At 38.9% G+C, this 20,018-nt stretch overlaps 1 protein-coding gene across 1 annotated transcript in view; it reads right to left on the reverse strand.

Moving 5' to 3' along the window:
- LOC129449695 (uncharacterized) overlaps positions 1 to 20,018 on the reverse strand; it is a 230,165-nt gene that overhangs the window by 110,979 nt on the left and 99,168 nt on the right. The window contains exons 3-4 of the mRNA XM_073859333.1: positions 14,065 to 14,109; positions 10,999 to 11,006 (exon numbers count right to left, since the gene is read on the reverse strand). Of these exons, the coding sequence (XP_073715434.1) occupies positions 10,999 to 11,006; positions 14,065 to 14,109 (53 nt within the window). The remainder of the gene's footprint in view (positions 1 to 10,998; positions 11,007 to 14,064; positions 14,110 to 20,018) is intronic.

Raw genomic sequence — 20,018 nt, forward strand, 5'->3', positions numbered from 1 at the left:
TTATGGGACCCTAATAAAACAAGGGTGGCAATTGCTGTAAAACACAGTCGTAAAACAGAGTAATTTAGGCTGGCCTCCACCTTCTACGGAAATGCCATTGGACGACCGGTTTGTTTGATGTAAATCTGCAGAGGTGAAAGAAGTTACCAAAACGTTAAATCCCCTGCCAAACTGCACTCATGCAGTGAATATTATTGGCAGCTATAGGGTCACCTGAGCTGATTAAAACAATCTAATGACATTCATAAGGTTCACTTAATAATAGCAACGTTTTTTTTGAGGATTCAGTGGTCTACATAAGAATCCCTTTTAGTATTGTATGGCATAAAGGTTATTAGCAGCTCTGGAAAAATTGATCGAATCCTCTAGTAAACAAGTCTATACATTATGATTCTTCCCACAGCCTCTTGTTTTCCAGCACTGTGTAATGCAACTGATTTAAATTTCGATTTAGGAAGATACTGACAGAAACTTGCTATCTACTTAGCGGTTAGTTGAGATTCCAAATCAATATGAACTAATGCACAGAAGATGCTACTGCTGTCTTAGGACAGGTGTTGCATTATGTGCAGGTGCTCTACCAAAATTACATCACTCCAGTGGTGCATAATTATTGATTTTAGCCAGCCAAACAGACAGACGGACAGACAGACAGACAGACAGACAGACAGACAGACAGACAGACGAACAGACAGAATGATATACAGACAGACGGACTGAAAGACATACCGACAGACAGACAGACAAAAAGACAGGCAGACAAACAGACAGAGTGACATGCAGACAGACAAACAGACAGAAAGAGTGACATACATACAGACAGACAGACAGACAGAGTGAAAGACAGATGAACAGACAGAGTGGCATACAGACAAACGGACAGACAGACAGAGTGACATACATACATACATAGAGACAGACAGACAGACAGACAGACAGACAGACAGAATGACATACAGGCAGACAGATAGACGGATGGACAGACAAACAGATAGAGCCAAAGACATACCAACAAAAAGACAGACAGGCAAACAGGCAGGCAGACAGACACACACACAAAGACAAATAAATAAATAGACAGACAGACAGACAGAGTAAATACAGATAGACAGACAGACATACGGACGGATAGACAGACGAACAGACGGACAGACAGACAGACAGACAGACAGACAGACAGACAGAGGAAAGACAGACGGACAGACAGGCAGGCTAGAAGGATGGACAGATGGATAGACAGACAGACAGACAGACAGACAGACAGGCAGACAGACAGACAGGCAGGCAGACTAGACGGATGGACAGATGGACAGACAGAGAGACAAACAAACAAACATACTGAGTGACAGAAAGACATACAGATGAACGGACAAACAACAGACAGACAGACAAACATATGGATGGATAGACAGACAAACAGACAGACAGAAAGAAAGAGTGACATACAGAAGGATGATGGACAGACATACATACATACAGACAGACAGAGTGACAGACAGACAGAGAGACGGATGGACTGACAAACAGACAGACAGACAGAGTAACATACAGATAGATAGACCGACAAACAGACAGAAAGTGTGACATACAGACAGACAGAGCCAAAAGACAGACCAACAGACGGATGGACGGACAGACAGACAGGCAGGCAGGCAGACTAGACGGATGGACAGACGGACATACAGACAGACAGATAGACATGCAGGCAGACTAGACGAATGAACGGACGGACAGACAGAGAGACAAGCAAACATACAGAGTGACAGAAAGACAGATGGACAAACAAACAAACAGAGTAACAGATAGACAGACAGACAGACGGACGGACATACAGACAGACATACAGATAGACAGACAGACAGAGTGACATACATACATACATACATACATACAGACAGACAGACAGACACACTGATAGATGCATTAATTATGAAATTCAAGTCTTAAAGAAATACAAAATTATTTGATTTGTTAATGTATGCGGCTTCATTTGTTAATTTTAGTAATTAAATATTTGCAGCTATTTAATTCTTTATAAGCACTGGAGTAGAAAGAGTGATTCAAATTGTGAGCAATATCATGAACACTCTAAGATCAGTGATGTAAATTCATATAAAAACCAGCTTGGGAACCATATTTGGGGCAAGCTTACAAACAAAGTCCATCATTATAGTATAATGAGAAGTGATATTAATTGCTTCTTCATTCTCAGGCGGTTCCTGGAGAGAATTTACTGGTTAACCCATAAACTGTATATAAAACCATACATGGAACCCCCAAACCTGAGATATGAATTACTAAGATGAAAAAAGTCAAACTAGCACACACCGAGGTGAGCATGAGAACCTCTTCATCATATTAGCAGTGCTATACGGGAAACAACCTCCAATGGGAAAACCAATAGAGGACGAGGCTGTAAGTAATCAGAGCAGAATGGGCAGAAACAGATGACCACAAGCGGCTGGTGCTCATCGGCTGAATCCCAGTAAGGGAGGTTAGGCTAGGATAGGAAAACCACACTGGAAAACTGGATTGGGAACGTCATCTGGTTCTTATATCCACAGCCTATCATAATTACTTTGCAACATAAAAGCCTTAATGTCAACTACATGCATGCGTCGGTGCATCAGTCGACGGAGAGAAAAAAGTGTTTTGCACCGGTCATAAAAGCACTTGAGGATTCGGCACGCAGCCAGGCAAGTTAATTTTCTGGGTCACCTTGTAATTCTGGTGGTGGCGTGGCCAGGGAGAGGCCTGCGAGCACTAATGAAGCCGGTCATTTTCTGACAGGAAGGGCCGTTGACTGCGGGGAGCCCTCACTCAGCAGGCTCCATACTCCTGTGGTCTTCAAATTTATTGAGTGGCTTTAACAGATTTGTAAAAAACCTCATTAAAACCTATCAAACGAAACTGCCTGTTGCTAATGCTCTCATTATGAGCGCTACTCCAATATTAAACCTTTCGAAAAACGTTCATCTGTTTCCGCACTTGGCCCACTTAAATACAAGGAAAGATTTTAGGCGAAGCTGAATGTTTTTCGCGAATTCAGTAATGCCACACACGTGAATGCTATGGACTTTGCGGTGCCCTCTCTTGATACCCCAGGGTCTCGGCCTTGCTCTTCAAAATTATACGCAGGGCGACGACTTAAACAGCTCGACACATTGCTCATAGCAATTCAAATGGAGAAACGCTTTATCATTCACCACTGGATTTTGGGAAGATCTGGACAGCCTTTGTTGCAGAAATCTCAACCCGCTGTGTGTTTTTCTGCATCCTTGGAGAATGAAAATTCAACCCAAATACATGAAAGCGCTTGCACGCAGCAGAGCGTTTCATCAAGGGCTCTTCAGTTAACAAAAGATAATTTCAGGGCCATACAAAGGAGCCATGGAAAGTCTATTTAAAGAAACACAGCCAAGGGCTTGCCATTGATGCAGATAATCCATTGCCATAACATTTACAGATTTCTATCTATTGCAGCTCTGATACATGTAACACATTACAAAGTAATTATTTACAATAATCTGATCAAAGATCACTTACATTGCACACTATACAGTAGGTTCAGTCATGTACATAAAGGAAGTAAAAATGAAAAGTTATGTTTGCCCCAAAGGATCTACAACATAAACAATGGCGAGAAATTACCTTCACTGTTATGAACAGCTACAACTACAAACAGATGCTACGACTGTGCTTCCAATTTTAAACAGCAGTAGTTTCAGTTTTTATTTATTTTTGGGACGTTTTCTTCACTACTCAGTGGTTCTGATGGCAAACCTAACAAAAGCTCCGGATGGTCTGTTTTATCCTGTGAAATTTTACTCCAGTAAAGAAAATCCAATGATAGTGTCCAATTATAATAAAAAACATACAGTAAAATAGTGAATCTGAGCATATGAACACAAAAGTACAGTTATTCATAAAGTAAACACAGGCAGAGGTACCATAGACCTACATGCACTCTTAAAGGTGCAATGTGTAATTTTTAGAAGGATCTCTTGATAGAAATGCAATGTAATATACATTAAAGACGGGGTGCATGATTTTAAAAAAACGCCGGGCCGAGTACCAAAGCACACTTATAGCCAATCAGCAGTAAGGGGCGTGTCTACTAACGGACATCGTTGCCTGGGTTGCATATGTATGAGGTGATTTTTAAATTTCAACATTGGTTTTCAGAGATCATACACCCCGCCTTTAAGGTGATCAGATTTTTCAAATAAAAACCTGGAAAATAGTTCAATAGTTCAAATCTCATTTTTTATTATCTAGAGATTAAAGAACGGGGACAAAACCTATTTTTGAATGTTTTCGTCTTTTTATTGTTGTTGGGTTTGTAATTCAATTCAAAAATTCAAATTTTTTGTTTTTCTTTTTACAATGCACAGATATGACATTAAAGGCGGAGTCCATGATGTATGAAAGCCAATGTTGATATTTGAAATCACCTAAACAAACACGCCCCTACCCCAATAGAATCTGGACCTTCTGTTGATAGACCCGCCCCACACATACGCAACCCGGCATTTGATTTGATTTGATTGGCTATAAGTGTGTTTTGGTAGTCGGCCCGTCTCCTTTCCAACGCGTTTTTCAAACATCGTGGACTCCGCCTTTAAGTGTCATTAAAGGGGTGGTTCAATCGTATTTCATGCATTGTGACTTATTAACACTGTTTAAGAGTTGTTTCCTCATGCTAAACGTAGTCATAGTGTCAAAAAAGCAGTTGGGCGTGTTACAGATTATTTCTGTGCCGAATGCACTTCGCCAGGGTTCGTACAAGTTTCGGAAAGTTTTTTTTTTACGGGTCCAGCTGACGTTTCAGGGGTTTCTATACGTATTAGTTATTTTTATGGGCATTTCCCACGGAAAACCCCGCCCACCCGTCAATCAGCGGGAGACGCTAAGTTACAGGCGTCACTTCATGCGACAGCTTTGTTTAATTTCAAAACTCAACAATGGCACGAAAGAAGAAGTGGTTTTTTATGTAAGCAGAAGAAAGCTGGTTGTTTAGGACATGCTGTAAAACGGAGACATTTCCAGGGACAGCTGGAAAGTCGCCATTTTGCGCCGCCATGTTTCTACAGTAGCGGTAAACAGACAAACTATAGAGTGTCAGGATCCTGCCAGATCCTTGTTTGTATTTAGATCTAGTCATCATGGCAGGGTTCTGACAGTACAATGTTTTATGTGGGAAATGCGTGTGATTTGTGATTTTTCCAGGTGTATGTTATTTATTTTCTCCCTATTTAAGAGTCCTTGTGTTTGTCGTCCAGTGCGGGTTCGACAGTGTTACTCTGTTTGTCAAAGAGGCTACCAGTGAGTTTTGAAGTGTATATCTTGTGTTCCAGTTTATGTTTAGTGTTTTGTTTAAGTGATAGTGTTTAGTGTAGTTTTGTTAGATTTGTTTTTGCCCAGTTGTGGGTTTTGTTTTCCTGTTTTTACTATTTTTGTTAATAAAGTCCTGTGTTGTCAATCCACGTCCGCGCTTGGGTTCTTCCGAATCCTGACATAGAGTGCATTTTGTCACGTTTGTCTCAGATCACCACATGTTTGTACTATGCGTTTCGAAAGGGAGGGGCAAGCTGTGGACTGAGCTGTTGGTTGCAATTCACAGTCACTAGATGCCGCTAAAAATCAACACAAAACATCTTTAACTGACCTTTGGACATTCACATGCTTGCATATAAAGATGTTCATGAAGAACTTATCTATTTCGCATCAGTGCTTTGTCAGTTGCTTTAGATAAAAATGTCTATATAATGCATATATCATGTGACCCAGTCTGTGAAAACCCAGCTAAAATAATTTTGTGATTCATTTTTTTCGACATGACGGAGTGCGCGATTTCTAAAAAAATGCTTTGGAAACGGGAGTCGGGCCGAGTATCAAAACACACTTGTAGCCAATCAGCAGTAAGAGGTGTGTCTACTAACCGACATTGTTGCCTGAGTGCTGTATGTGTGGGGTGGGTCTATTAAAAGAACGTTTAGGTGATTTCAAATGTCAACATTGGCTTTCAGAGATCATGAACCCCGCCTTTAATGTATAAATATAACCTATATATTTTTCAATATTGACTGAGTTAGGTCATGTCAAAATTAAAGTGAAATCAATGAGTGAAATCCAACTCTGATGCTCCTATATTCTCAGAAATAGATTATGAGACTTTAGCCTGGATTTCACATCCAGGATCATTTTTGACTTAAACTTTAAACATTAAACTTTTGAAATAGATTTGTTTAAAAGCTTGCAATAAGAAAATCTTTGTTGTGTACTCTTGATCAGCTCATTCGTTTTCATGGACTGTTGACAAAAAAGAGGATTTTTTTTGCAACGCGCACATACTTGTGTCTTTTTCACTGAATGTGCTTATCTCTCGCACGTCTTACTGTCATGCTAATTGGCAGCAAGTTAGCGTATGTTTGAACTGAGACTCCCCTGGAGGAGGGTTGATCAAAGACCAGCTGGAAAATGTTTTATTAACAGATGCGCTGCATTATAGATGAGACCAAATGTGGAGCTCCTGGATTTCACCAGTGTGCTTCTCCCTCCAGTCAAGCACACTGTATAATTTATTCACCTTGACACATAGTACCTAACGTCAGGCACGAATGAAAAATGGAAAAACCTTTCCATTTCCACCTTTCAGCAATCCTTTTTTATATTTCGAGTAAAAAGTTTACTTGGAAAGCCAAACACAAAGTACAAAAGGCAAGCAGTGTATAATGTAAGTGGAAACTAAAGTTATTATAATATGAGGTTAGTCATTTTATATGAAGTAGTTCCTGTACCTCAGCTGGTAGAGGATTTGCACTAAAATGTCATGGGTTTGATCCCAGGAAGCACACATACTGATGAAATAAATACATTGTAATGTACTGTAAACATCTACAAAATGCATAAATGTAAACAGTTTGACCTAACATGGTTTAATATACAGATATTTACGTATTTGGCAGGTACTTAAAGTGACTTACAGTGAATTACAAGGTACTGTATACATTTTATTGTAGTATTTTATAAGTGACCTTTTGCACTGCTAATGTAATGCACTGAGCTATTGAATCCTCGACCTTTGCAGACAATGACACTCTGCAGAGCTTGCTTAAATATCCTGACCATGGTAACAATGGCTCAACCAATGTTTGTCCAAGCAATGGAAGACAGATGTAGTGTGAGCTACTCTTAATTGACAACAATGCCCGTTAGGAAAAAAAATTGTGGTTTGCATGGATTTCAGCCTGAGGGACAAAAAAGCAACATCTGGGGTTACATTAATTTCGATATAACCTTCAGCACCATTATGATAATAACAACATGTACTGGTGGAGATGTTATGGGCCCTAAAATGACGAACAAAGTGGTGATAGGCTTAATGAAAACACCATTCTGTTTGCTAATGAGACAGAACCTAAAGTATAATAGGGTAGAGATGTTTCCAAGAGCGACTAATGTAACTCAGTGCCACATAAAACGTCCAGGATTGAGTAATAATACTATACTTGAGCAGTCTCTAAACCTTTGACATCTCTGAAATTCAGATAATTGGCATGTAATTTTTATACGCAATTTCCAGTTTGGCCCATACAGTTAATACATGTTTTCATTCCAATCGTGACATCATTGTGGTTAGGTGGGTACTAAAACCATTTCCAACCATGCCATTTCAAGCAAGGAACAATTTATTTAGTGTGACAAGTTAACACTACTGCTTCTCGGCTAATAGGGTTTATATTACATAAACACGTTAATGGTATTTATTGGAAAATTCATGATTAAATAATCTCCAGCGCTCAATATTTTCTTACTAATGTAAATTAATGTCTGTCATATGTGTGCACTGCAGTTCCCAGAAGAGCCAATATTAAGTTAATGTGGCCTAATGATCCTCTAAAAGGCCTAAAAAGTTTTTTTACTTAATGAAATTAGTGGCATGACATACTGTAGACATGCTTTTCAAGCTCTTCCCTAAAAATTTACAGGAATATCTTTAGAAAAGTTTAGATAGTGATCGTGTGACTTATTTTTCGAGGGCACTCGATGCGAAGTTCGTCACAACATGTATGTAGCCCATCATGTGTGGTTCCTTTTTTAAAAATATATGTTCTGTGGTTTGAGAGATCATATGTGCATCACGTGTCTTGTCAAAATAAGTGCCTGCTGCAGACGCTTCTTAAGGGTTTATGATAAGAGACACTTGCGTTTGCCAGATACTCGTATAATCTCATGTGTAATCAGAGTTTACTGTTAAGGGAGTGTCTTTTGTGAATGTGAGCGTCTCTTTTATCATAAACGGTTTTGATGCGTGTGCACCAGGCACTTATTTTGACAAAACACGTGATGCACATGGTTCACATGACGCAACAAACACATATTTTGAAAACGCAAACAACATACATGACACTCCAAACACTTATTTTGAATTAGCGCCCCTCAGATGAGCAGTCACGAGCCGCTACTGGTGTTGTATATGAAATATACTGTAAATAAAACTAACAGACTCAGTTACCAATCACATGCATTGCATCTCTTTTTCATACAATGAATGTGAATGGTGACATTTAGTCCATAACTTTTGCTTAAAGGGGAGGTGCATGATCTCTGGAAGCCAGTGTTGATATTTGAAATTACATAAATAAACACGCCCCTTCCCCAATAGAATCTGGACCTTCTTTTGATAGACCAGCAACCCAGGCAACGATGTCTGTTAGTAGACACTGCTGATTGGCTACAAGTGTGTCTTGGTAGTCGGCCCGACTCCTTTTTCTATAGTGTTTTTGTAAAAATCATGCACCCCGCCTTTAACATACTGTATACTTTTGTGTTTCACAAGAGTCATATGGTTTTGAAACAACATACTGTAGGGGTAAACAATGACAACAAATGAGGAGAGTAAGGACCTCAGTGGAGTAACATTACTACTTTTGACTGTCAGATCCCCCTAAAAGATTTAAAGGGATAGTTCACCCAAAAATAAAAATTATGTGTGTTAAAAATTATTTCACAATCTGCTCAGTTACTGGGATTTTCACGCACAACCATTTCTAGGGTTTACAAAGAATGGTGTGAAAAGGGAAAAACGTCCAGTATGTGGCAGTCCTGAGGGCGAAAATGCCTTGTTGATGCTAGAGGTCAGAGGAGAATGGGCCGATTGATTCAAGTTGATAAAAGAGCAACTTTGACTGAAATAACCACTTGTTACAACCGAGGTATGCAGCAAAGCATTTGTGAAGCCATAACATGCACAACCTTGAGGTGGATGGGCTACAACAGCAGAAGACCCCACCAGGTACCACTCATCTCCACTACAAATATGAAATTGCACAAGCTCACCAAAATAGGCTTTATGCCCAGTTGCACTACTTCCTGAACTTCAGCCAGCTCCTTGTTTCCTGTCTGCCATTATTGGACAAACTGATTAATCCAGGTGTGTCTGATTATTGTTGTTGTGACTACTGAGGTCAGGCACACCTGGATTAATCAGTTTGTCCAATAATGGCAGACAGGAAACAATGAGCTGGCTGAGGTTCAGGAAGTAGTGCAGCTGGGGATAAAGCCTATTGGACAGTTGAAGATTGGAAAAAATTTTGCCTGGTCTCATGAGTCTCTATTTCTGTTGAGACATTCAGATGGTAAAGTCAGAATTTGGCATAAACAAGAATGAGAACATGGATCCATCATGCCTTGTTACCACTGTGTAGGCTGGTGGTGGTAGTGTAATGGTGTGGGGGATGTTTTCTTGGCACACTTTAGGCCTCTTAGTGCCAATTGGGCATCGTTTAAATGCCACAGCTTACCTGAGCATCGTTTCTGACCATGTCCATCCCTTTATGACCACCATGTACCCATCCTCTGATGGCTACTTCCAGCAGGATAATGCACCATCTCACAAAGCTCGAATAATTTAAAATTGGTTTCTTGAACATGACAATGAGTTGACTGTACTAAAATGGCCCCAACAGTCACCAGATCTCAACCCAATAGAGCATCTTTGGGATGTGGTGGAACGGGAGCTTTGTGCCCTGGATCTGCATCCCACAAATCTCCATCAACTGCAAGATGCTATCCTATCAATACGGGCCAACATTTCTAAAGAATGCTTTCAGCACCTTGTTGAATCAGTGCCATGTAGAATTAAGGCAGTTCTGAAGGTGAAAGGGGGTCCTACACGGTATTAGTATGGTGCTCCTAAAAATCCTTTAGGTGAGTGTATCTTCCTTTTTGTTCAGCAGAACAATGTTTGCAACCTTTCCGTTTTTGAGCACCATTGACTTTCATAGTATTTATCTTTCCTACTATGACAGTCAATGGTGCTCCTGTTTCCTGTTTGTGTTTAGCAAAACAAAGAAATGTATACAGGTTTATAACAACTTGATGGTGAGTAAATAATGACAGAATTTTCATTTTTGGGTGAACTATCCCTTTAAATATGGACAAGGGTTTCATCAGTTTGGTCAGCAGACTTTTTCCTTTCGTGTGAGGTACTGTGGAGAGTTTCTGTGATCACTCGGCACATAATGAAGTAAGACTTTTCCTTGCAGTGTCTGGGAACCTCAAAAGGCCTTATAACTTTCACAGGGCGTTATGGGCATTCGCGGACCTATTCGGATGGCAATAACGTTCTCCTCATTTAGTGAGCACCATGGGTAAAAAATAAATAATCATACCATAAGATTACACTGGGAATGTGGGAGTTTTTTATGGCAACCACCAAAGCCAAGACACTACACCGGAGTTACCAGATTAAACAAAATATTGAATAAAACCTACAGTACTGTTGCAGGTCCAAAGGCATCTGATAATAATAACAGTAGTGAACGCAGAAAAATAACAAAGTTTAAAGAAAAACAGATGTAAGACCTACGTTATGTCATCTCCTTTTAAAACTGAGGAGACGTTCTCCGTCTGGATCGTAAACAAGACACTGTACCTGAAATGATGTTGAATTAGTCATGCAAACTGCACTCAGATTGTTGGCATGGTACTTACAGGAGGTCCTGGGGATAAAAACAGAAAAGAGAGAAAAGGAGTCATAATTTGTTACAGGTGAGATCATTCGCACCATTATGATGGAGTTAAACACCCGACAGCTCCAACCATCACTGTCTTAAATAAGCCCCCTCATTGATGTACAAGACCCCCACAGAGGCATAAATACTGTACAAGCCAAATAGCTTTTCTTCCGGATACTCTCATTTCAATGGCACAAACAGACAAGCATCACATTACAACATTCGCACACAATCGCAGCTTATTTTTATACCCGTGGCATTCAAACTGGCATGCTGACAGAATATCTCTTTACAAACTGTTGGCCAACAATGCGAAGGGGGCACTCACATGTTTGAGATCTAGGATTTCAGGGCCACTGGGGCTGTGTGTGCTGTTTGAAAGTTCTTGTTAGTTTTTTGTGTCCTTTTCTCAATTATTTTGGTCACAAATCAATCTGCAACACAAGTCTTGTGACTTTTTTATCAAATAGTTTATAATGCATTTGCCTTTTTCTTCTGTTTGGAGAATAGTGATAGGAAAATTTGTTTTTATTTTGCTTTTCTTTCCAGACCTCCTGATGAAGGTGAAAGCTCTCCTGCAGCTAATATTTAAAAGGCCTTGTTATCCTTTCTTTTCTTTCACCAAACTTTTTTATTACTACTTCGGTTACTTTTAAAAAGAATCCAAACGGATGCTTCAGTTCTACACAAGCGAGGTGTGTAACTGTCCATGAATGGGTGAGGAAAAGCCTTGTACATCCAAACACTGACCACCAGTTCTGCTTGGGTACAGACGACCGCAGAAGACTGACTCAGCAGCTTTCCGGTGCCTTCCTCAACCACGAGCCCCGCCTACGGTAAGTCTTCTCTCAGCATCCCAGTCCAGCAACAGTCACTTCCTTGTCAAAATCTCATTTACTGTGCCTAACTTATGCTCTCATGAAGTGTACTCTTTCAACCAGCTGGATGTTGTGGTCCCTATATTACCAGATGAAAGGATGTCCCATTTAGCCTGCCCTGATGAGGTAATCGGTCTCACCTAAAGATCTGAGCTTCTCAACTTGGAAACCCTCTGGCCAGACAAACATAAATGCGACTCAGAATCCATTTGCTCAGCTTCTGCAGTACAATTTAAAGGTTTCCCTCAAAATAGCGAAGCTTTTCTGCTGTTTGTACAACTGTTGATTGATGAGAAGCACAGACACAGAATTCATTCAATGATGGGACTGCCATGAGCCTTACTTACCCAGACACGGATTTTCAAACAGAAAAATCTCTTACTGGAGCATAAACAAACACTAAAATACTTTTGAAAGAATATACTCTAGAGATACTAGAGATGGGTCACGGTGGTTGACTAATCGACCAGCTCTCCAAATTTAATATGCAAATCGACTACTGCATTCTTTATGGCTTTGACCAATTTTAAACATCCCAATAATTTTTCATGAGGGCGAGTCTGTAACATATCAGTTTAGTTGGATCATTGGCACACTTTGTGAAATAAGGAAAACTCCAGCCGTCTCTGGGTCTTTTTCTAAGAATTTAATTTGTTTTGGCTTTACTCTGGACCACATCCCATATGGAGGTGTGTGTGTGTGTGGTCAGAGACAAGGTTAGGCAAGGTATTGGCTCATGTGAGTCCAGCTACCGGCTCGGCACTACACTTTTTCCGGAAAATTGAAGCAATGCCTTTTTGTCTGTACAATGGCAGTGGCATTAGCAATCATTACACATTTTGTTATTTATTGTTTTAGGCTGAAACACGCCAAGGTGTCATGGCCGTTTACACTCTTAAAATGCTGGGTTGTTTTAACCGATTGTTGGGTCAATTCTTAAAATGTTCTGTTATTTTAACCCAACGTCTGGGTTTGTCCCTTTTTGACCCAAGAGTGGGTAACTAGTTATTTTTGCCAATATATAGCCCCTGTCCCAAATGGCGCACTCCATGTGGACTTTCGGTCTTGTTGCCTTAAATTGCGCGTGCTTTCTTACTGTAGTCGACGAGTCCGTAGGATGTCCCATCTGTCATTTTTGTGCTCATCAGCGCCCCCTTTACACTCTTGATGTGGTCTTCGGCGAAGCCCGCACTGTAGCAGGCTTCGTGCACTTTACCAACCCAGAAGTCCTAGCGAAAAAGCAATCAGACCAATCAGACGACGGAAGGTTGGAGTTCACACTGATGGGCAACTTCTTGTCCTATTTCCGGCGTGACGCTCGAATCTGTCCCAAAATATGACTCCTGTGCTCCTTCTTGGACTCACATCAAGGGTCCCTAAGGTCTGCACTACAAGATGTCATCAAAGTGTGTACTCTGAGGAGGTCCATGAGTTCGGAGTGTGCCATTTGGGACAGGGCCATAGTACACTTTCCAATTGTATTCCTGAATATTTAATGAATTATTATTAACTCCAGGAACACTGAACACAAATACTCTACAATTAAGTGAAAAAAATTCAAATAGATTCCAGTTCTCTGCTTTTCTTTCCAGTTACTGCCCATATTTCCTGTAATAAGGAATGCACTTTTATATGAAGTCATTCAAATTGACTTTTTTTATGTAAGTTTACCTTTATGAAGGGAGGGGAGCTATACTTTAGAACACCGCTGGATAAAATTATAATTTGGATATAAAATGCTCTTTGTTTTCCCCATTAATGTGATCCAGGAGCTATTTCACACTGCATGTTTTGGGTCTCTAACTACACGTGCGTTCCAGAAAACCGTTTTTCTGGCCCATTTGAACAAGATTTGTATGGCTGGCCTGAATCGGCACCTCTAACTGGAGGTCCAGTTAAAACGGAACTGCTGGTAATCGCTAATGTAATAAACCAAACCCTTTGGAATGTCAGTCAGTGGACACAGAATCCGATGTTGGCATGCATTCGTACCGAAATCCGCTTCCAAGCACTTGGAAATTGTGGTTTGGGGGAACATTTATTAACCATGTCATAGACTCAGGGCCACAAATCATTTTCAGGATTTAACAGTTTTTTAATTGGCTGGCCATTGATCGAGACAATCAGTGTCAAACCGCACATACAGAGTCAAAAAACAAACTCACCAGGGTCTCCGTTGCGTCCTCTTCTTCCTCTTTTTCCTGGTGGACCTGAGCCAGACAAGAAAACATTAGTTAAATGCTCTTAATGGCATGGACGCTGAATGACAAATGTAAATTAGCCAAGGCACTGTATGCATATAGTGAAGGCTTAGTAATGCTAAGGAAGGAAATCTTTGTTAAGAGCCAAAATAAATAAATGGCAAACTTCCTTTTTTCTTCTAATAACAGTATCATTTAGGCTTTAGCATTTAACTAACTAGTTTATTTATATGTAACAAATTAGTAAACTACGCTCTAAAAAATGCTGGGATATTTTCAGCCCAGTGTTGGATTAAAAAGCGACAAACCCAGCCATTGGATTGTAATTTAACCTAATGTGAAATTACAGAAAAAAATGTATTTTTCTATTACGGAAAATTTCGGTAATTTATTGTGCCTGTTATTTTACTGTATTTTTACGGCACCCCAGTTGTCGGAATTTTACAAATATTTTTACGGATTATTTATTATTTTTACAGTGCACTCTAAAAATGGCTGGGTTATTTTTGACCCATAATGGAGAAATATTGGACAGAACACGTGCTGGGTTAAAAATTACCCAATGTTGGGTTGTTGTTATGCAACCTTGGGGTATAATAACCCAGCATTGGGTAAATTTTTAACCCAGCAAGTGTTCTGTCCACTATTTACCCATTATGGGACAAAAATAACCCAGCCATTTTAGAGTGTGTATGCTGACCCCAAAAGATGGGTTGTTTTAACCCATTATTGGGTCAAATAAGGTTAATATAACCCAACTGGATTTGTTCATTCCTTTTTGACGCAATGCTGGGTTGAAAATAACCCAGCATTTTTTAGAGTATAGACAGATGCTAACATAAACAAGTTTGATAACACAATTAAAGCAAATTTACACAAGGTAAACTAAAATCTGGCCTAGTCTCCATTAAATACAAGTTCACTGGCAACATGAATAAACAGTCTGTGCCAAACACAATGTCCTTTCTGCAGTAAATTATTGGCTTGTGACGCCATTAAAATTGAAACCATATACTCCGTTATTCTACACATAATGTTGGGTCGCTGCACTTTATGGTAATATTAATAAATATCATCATTTATTTTAAGGAGTTTTTGTTTACTTTTGTACAATATATAATTTTGGTATCATGCTACGTTACCACTTTAATGTCCAATATAAATCTACAGTACAAAAGGTGCTGAAGCAAAACCAATCGAAAGCCATTGACCTAAACCTAAATGTTTCTGCATGCTGTTTTGCAAATCCAGGTTACAGATGAATGTAATCATACAGCAGTTTTCATAATATCTTTTCTAGAGACAAATTATAATAATATGACTTTATTGCCAATGCTCATCCAGAGGCACACAATTCAAGAACTGAGTCCAATGTCAATGCAAAAGAAAAACAGTAATGATGCATGAGGTTGCACTGGTACAGTACACATTTTTGGCAGAGATCATTTCTGTGGTTATATAGCGTAGTCCTACAGTATCCTGTGTGCTTTGTGCATGAGACACTCGAGTACATCCAACCTGATCGTTTTATACTACAGTGTTATGCAAACATAAAGACCTGTATGTGGTCTTTGAAATATACATATTTTATGTATCTAGGCATTTATTTTACTTTTACTTACTTTACTTTTAAGTAAGATTCAGTTGATGTAAGTGAGCACTATCATGTATCATTCCAAATGTTTTTGCCAAAAAGCCAACTTACCTGCATGAACAGTTCAAGCAGTATATATAACATTGAAATTTTCTTTTAAGTCACATATAAATAACTAAAATATTACATAATATAACATTTGAACCAAACCCAAAAGAGTTTAATTAAGTGCATTACATAGCAAACTACAGTGACCGGTTGCCCACCCCCATAAACCCTCCGAGTATCACACAGTTAGCGTGCTTACACTGCTGGCTCTTTAATAACTATGACATGCAGAATCCTCTGGCTCAACCCTCCAGGACGTGGCCAGGGTCTTATTATTCACATCTTGCCTGCGTGTTTTGTTATATCTTCATGGGCATTCAATAATAGCTGCTCTGCAATCCCAATGTGGAAGTTATTATAAAATCATCTCTCTGTGCTTTTCACTGACTGATGTCTTAAAGACAGTGCTATCCGCTGTGTGTGGAACACTGGATGACAAAGATTATTGCAGATGAACCGTGCCGCCTGCACTTTTCCTCCACTCAAGTGTGTCAACTCACGATCTCTTTATTTAAGCGTAACCTTGAACCGATACTTTAGCGAACTCACAGCACACAAGCAAAATTGAAAATTTGCCAAAGAATAGATCATGAATGCATTTATATGCGTACAGATCACAGCGCTCTTCAATGAAACCCTAATGTGGAAATGAATGTTATCCTGCATGCATGATGCAGCTTAGGACTAGTTCTATGCTTTTAGGGGTACATTTAAGAAATTTAGGACCCTTGGACAATAAATACATCATTATTTTTCTTTAAAGTCTGTGAATAGTCATTTCAGTTTATAAACATATTATAAATGTTAGAATTTTTTTTTGAAACACGTTGCAAAGACTGTGAACTTGTGGAGTTACACCGATTATTTGGGCGGTGCTCAATCGATGACGCACTGAAGCCACTGAGCATGGCTTCACCCCTAACACAATTGTAAGTATCTATTTTAAGTTAAGAGACCATCAGCTTTCCCGTAAGTGGGCGTGGTTTCAATTGTGACAGTGGACACGCCCCCAGCTTTTGAGAGCAGAAAATTCTGCCCGGTTTTCCAACAATTTGATTCGTCAACGATGACGATAACTAAATGATTTCGTTGACGCACCTTTTTTATTAGGATAACGTGACGACGACTAGATAAAAATGGCTCTAGGTGACGAAAACATGATGAGACACTTTCGAGTTTTCGTTGACGAGACAAGATGGAACGGAAATGATTATAAGTCTGACGTTCACAATGCACAATGACACATTTCATGGTAAGCTTAAGGTTATACATGTATCTACATGTCAAACCTAAGCCCATTTCCAATACTTCTTAACCTAAATTAATTTGTTAAAGACTACTTTTTTTACTAAAACTGACTTAAACTTGACTAAAACCTTTTTGTGTTTTGTCGACTAAAACTTGAATAACACTATCAAGTTTATAAGTGACTAAAATGTGACTAAAACTAAAAAGCATTTTCGTCCAAAAGACTAAGACTAAAACTAAAAGGGCTGCCAAAAACAACACTGGTAGTTAACACATTTTTCTGTGATGTCACAAACCGAGAACATATTTAACTCTTTCCCTGACATTGACGAGTTATCTCGCCAATTAAGAGAAAACATTTGGATAAAAAAGTGTTCCTGAATATTATTTATGTTAATCTGCAATACCATGATTAACCACTAGATGGATCCACGCACTTACCCAATTTATGAAAAAACTGAAGCCAAAACGTTATTTACTAATTTTAAACTCTGTGTATGTTTTGATAATAATTTTGAATCTGATCTCTAACAAAATTCCTTCACAAAAATGCACTTATTATTGCTTTTTGCTGAAAAAATATTTTTTTAAGAAAATTTCCCATATTTAAGAATTAGTGGCGGGGAATTAGTTATCGGACTTTACACTGACTTGAATTTTATTTCTACAGCGCTTTTCACATGGTGCATTATAACAAAGTGGCTTTTCAGAATACCTATGAACTCAAACCAGTAGACAGGAGAAAAGTAGAAAAATAATACATAGGAATGCTATGGTGACAGCGACTGGAAAAAAATTAAAACACTACAAACTGACTGCCTGGAAAAATGGAGCTGGATTAGTAACCCATCTGTTACAGATCAAATCTAAGGGCAAGTTTCTCAGCAGGTTGCTCGGAAATCCGTGATTTTATATAAGAGGCCAGGCCTATTGTAACCTTTGGTCAGACTAATCTCTCAAACCTGAGTGACCAGGTCAGCTACTGTAAATAAAGGGTAGAAGAAAAGATTGACATTAAATACACACATAAAAACCAAAACAAAACACATAATGAGAAAATAATAGCTGAGTTTGAAAATAAACTTCTTTTAAACAATATGAAACGCTTAAGCTTGTTTCTGAAATCTAGACGCAGTTGTTTATGTTTGCGGTGCCCCAAGAGTTAGATACTGAAATTACTTTTGTTTAAAGTACTTTTGCAATTTCGGTGTCGTATTGAACCTCAGTATTTAACCACAACTGCACACAAGACACAGTGGTACATGAGAGTTTTAAATCTTCATTATGTAATTTTCAGCTTAACTAAGTCAGAGAGCATAAAAGCACACCAGAGGATAAGACTTTTATTATATCCATTAAAAAACATGTAAACATATTTTTCTGTTTTACAGTGAAATGAATCAAAAGGGAATGACTCAGGGATCTTCTGACATTTCATACTCTAGAGGGGATATTGTGGAGTTTTCTACCTATCCAAGTCAAACCAAGAAAGCAAAGCTGGCATTTTAAAGAGGCATTTATAAGTATGTCTGGTGGCTCGTCCGGTAAGCACTTAACCATGACTCACTCTGACCCAAGAGGTCAAGGTTTGGCTGGTTAGCATTGCTCAGTCAGCCTGTTGGTAGATATTATAACTATATCATCTGACAGCAAAAAACTACCACTGAAATGAACTGGAATGCTTTTACCGTAAACTTACAGGTGAAGGTCCAAGGCTTTTTTTAGTTCTCCTACATGGTCAGAAAAAATGTACAAAACTATGGTGGAACCCTCAAAAATTCATTTTTGTACCTTTGTCGGTATACAACACATTGAAATGTCTTTTGGGTTACAATATTATACCCTGAGGACCTCTTGGGTACCTTAAGGAACAATTTTGTCCCAGGTAAATTTAAGGGGTACAAACAGTTAACTGTCCCTTTAAAGGTACACAACAGCTCCTTAAGGTACAGGAATGTGCCCAAAAAGGTACAGTACAACATTGCATTATGTTTAGTTTACATGTAAAGGTACAAAACGGAACCTTAGGGCACCACCCCAACGATAGAAAAGGAACAGTTTTAACCTTTTTTTTTTCTGAGTAACTGTAAGGGTTTTGTGTTGTGTTTTGTTGCATTTTTATTTTGACTCATTATTACTTAGTATGTCCAGCCTGTTTAAATAACCTGTCTGTATTATACCTGTTATCTGTTATCCTGCATTTTGTTCTTTGCCTGCCTGTTTTTTGACCTGTGCCTGTTCATCTGGATATTGTTTGTTTTGCTGCCTGCCCTGACCTTTTGCCTGGTTTTGGATTATGTTTTGGATTGCCCCTTTTGGATGGGTTTGCTTGCCCTTTTGGGAATTACTTTAATAAACCTCTTTTGCACATGGATTCACTCTCCTTCGCTTTCTTTGAAGCACCCACGTTACAGTAACATTAAACTAAATTGAAACTAGTTTGACTCTGACAAAAGCTAAAGATGATTCATTGAATTAATCGTTTTAAAAGTCATTTGTGCAGATGTGGTACATGCTGAAGTGTGTGGAGGATGAAAGCTCCCATTGTTGCTAATGATCTTCATTAGTGCCGAACAATGGCTCATTTTATTGTAACACATTAAGACATCTGGATTCTAAAGAGATTCATTAGATATGGTCATTTTATTATAGCTTTACTGATGATTATGAACTAAACGTGTCATCCAGCATCCCCAATTACATAAACATACAACAGATGCTCGTTGCATGTCGGCAATCCCACAATTCCCATTATATCATTATAATTAATATTAACAGCAATTATGTGAATTGGGAATTAACTACGCTTATACGAAATGAAAACAAGGTGAAAAAAACATACTGTATATTCTTAATGTATCAATATGTGTTTTCCACTTTTTGTAATTCATCCTTCATTTAAGCAGGCTAATGTATATGTGAAGACTTTACTCAGCAGAGTGCAGCACTATAGAGACTTTTTTTGGTT

This window comes from Misgurnus anguillicaudatus, chromosome 21, assembly GCF_027580225.2.
Source record: "Misgurnus anguillicaudatus chromosome 21, ASM2758022v2, whole genome shotgun sequence".
NCBI lineage: Eukaryota > Metazoa > Chordata > Actinopteri > Cypriniformes > Cobitidae > Misgurnus > Misgurnus anguillicaudatus.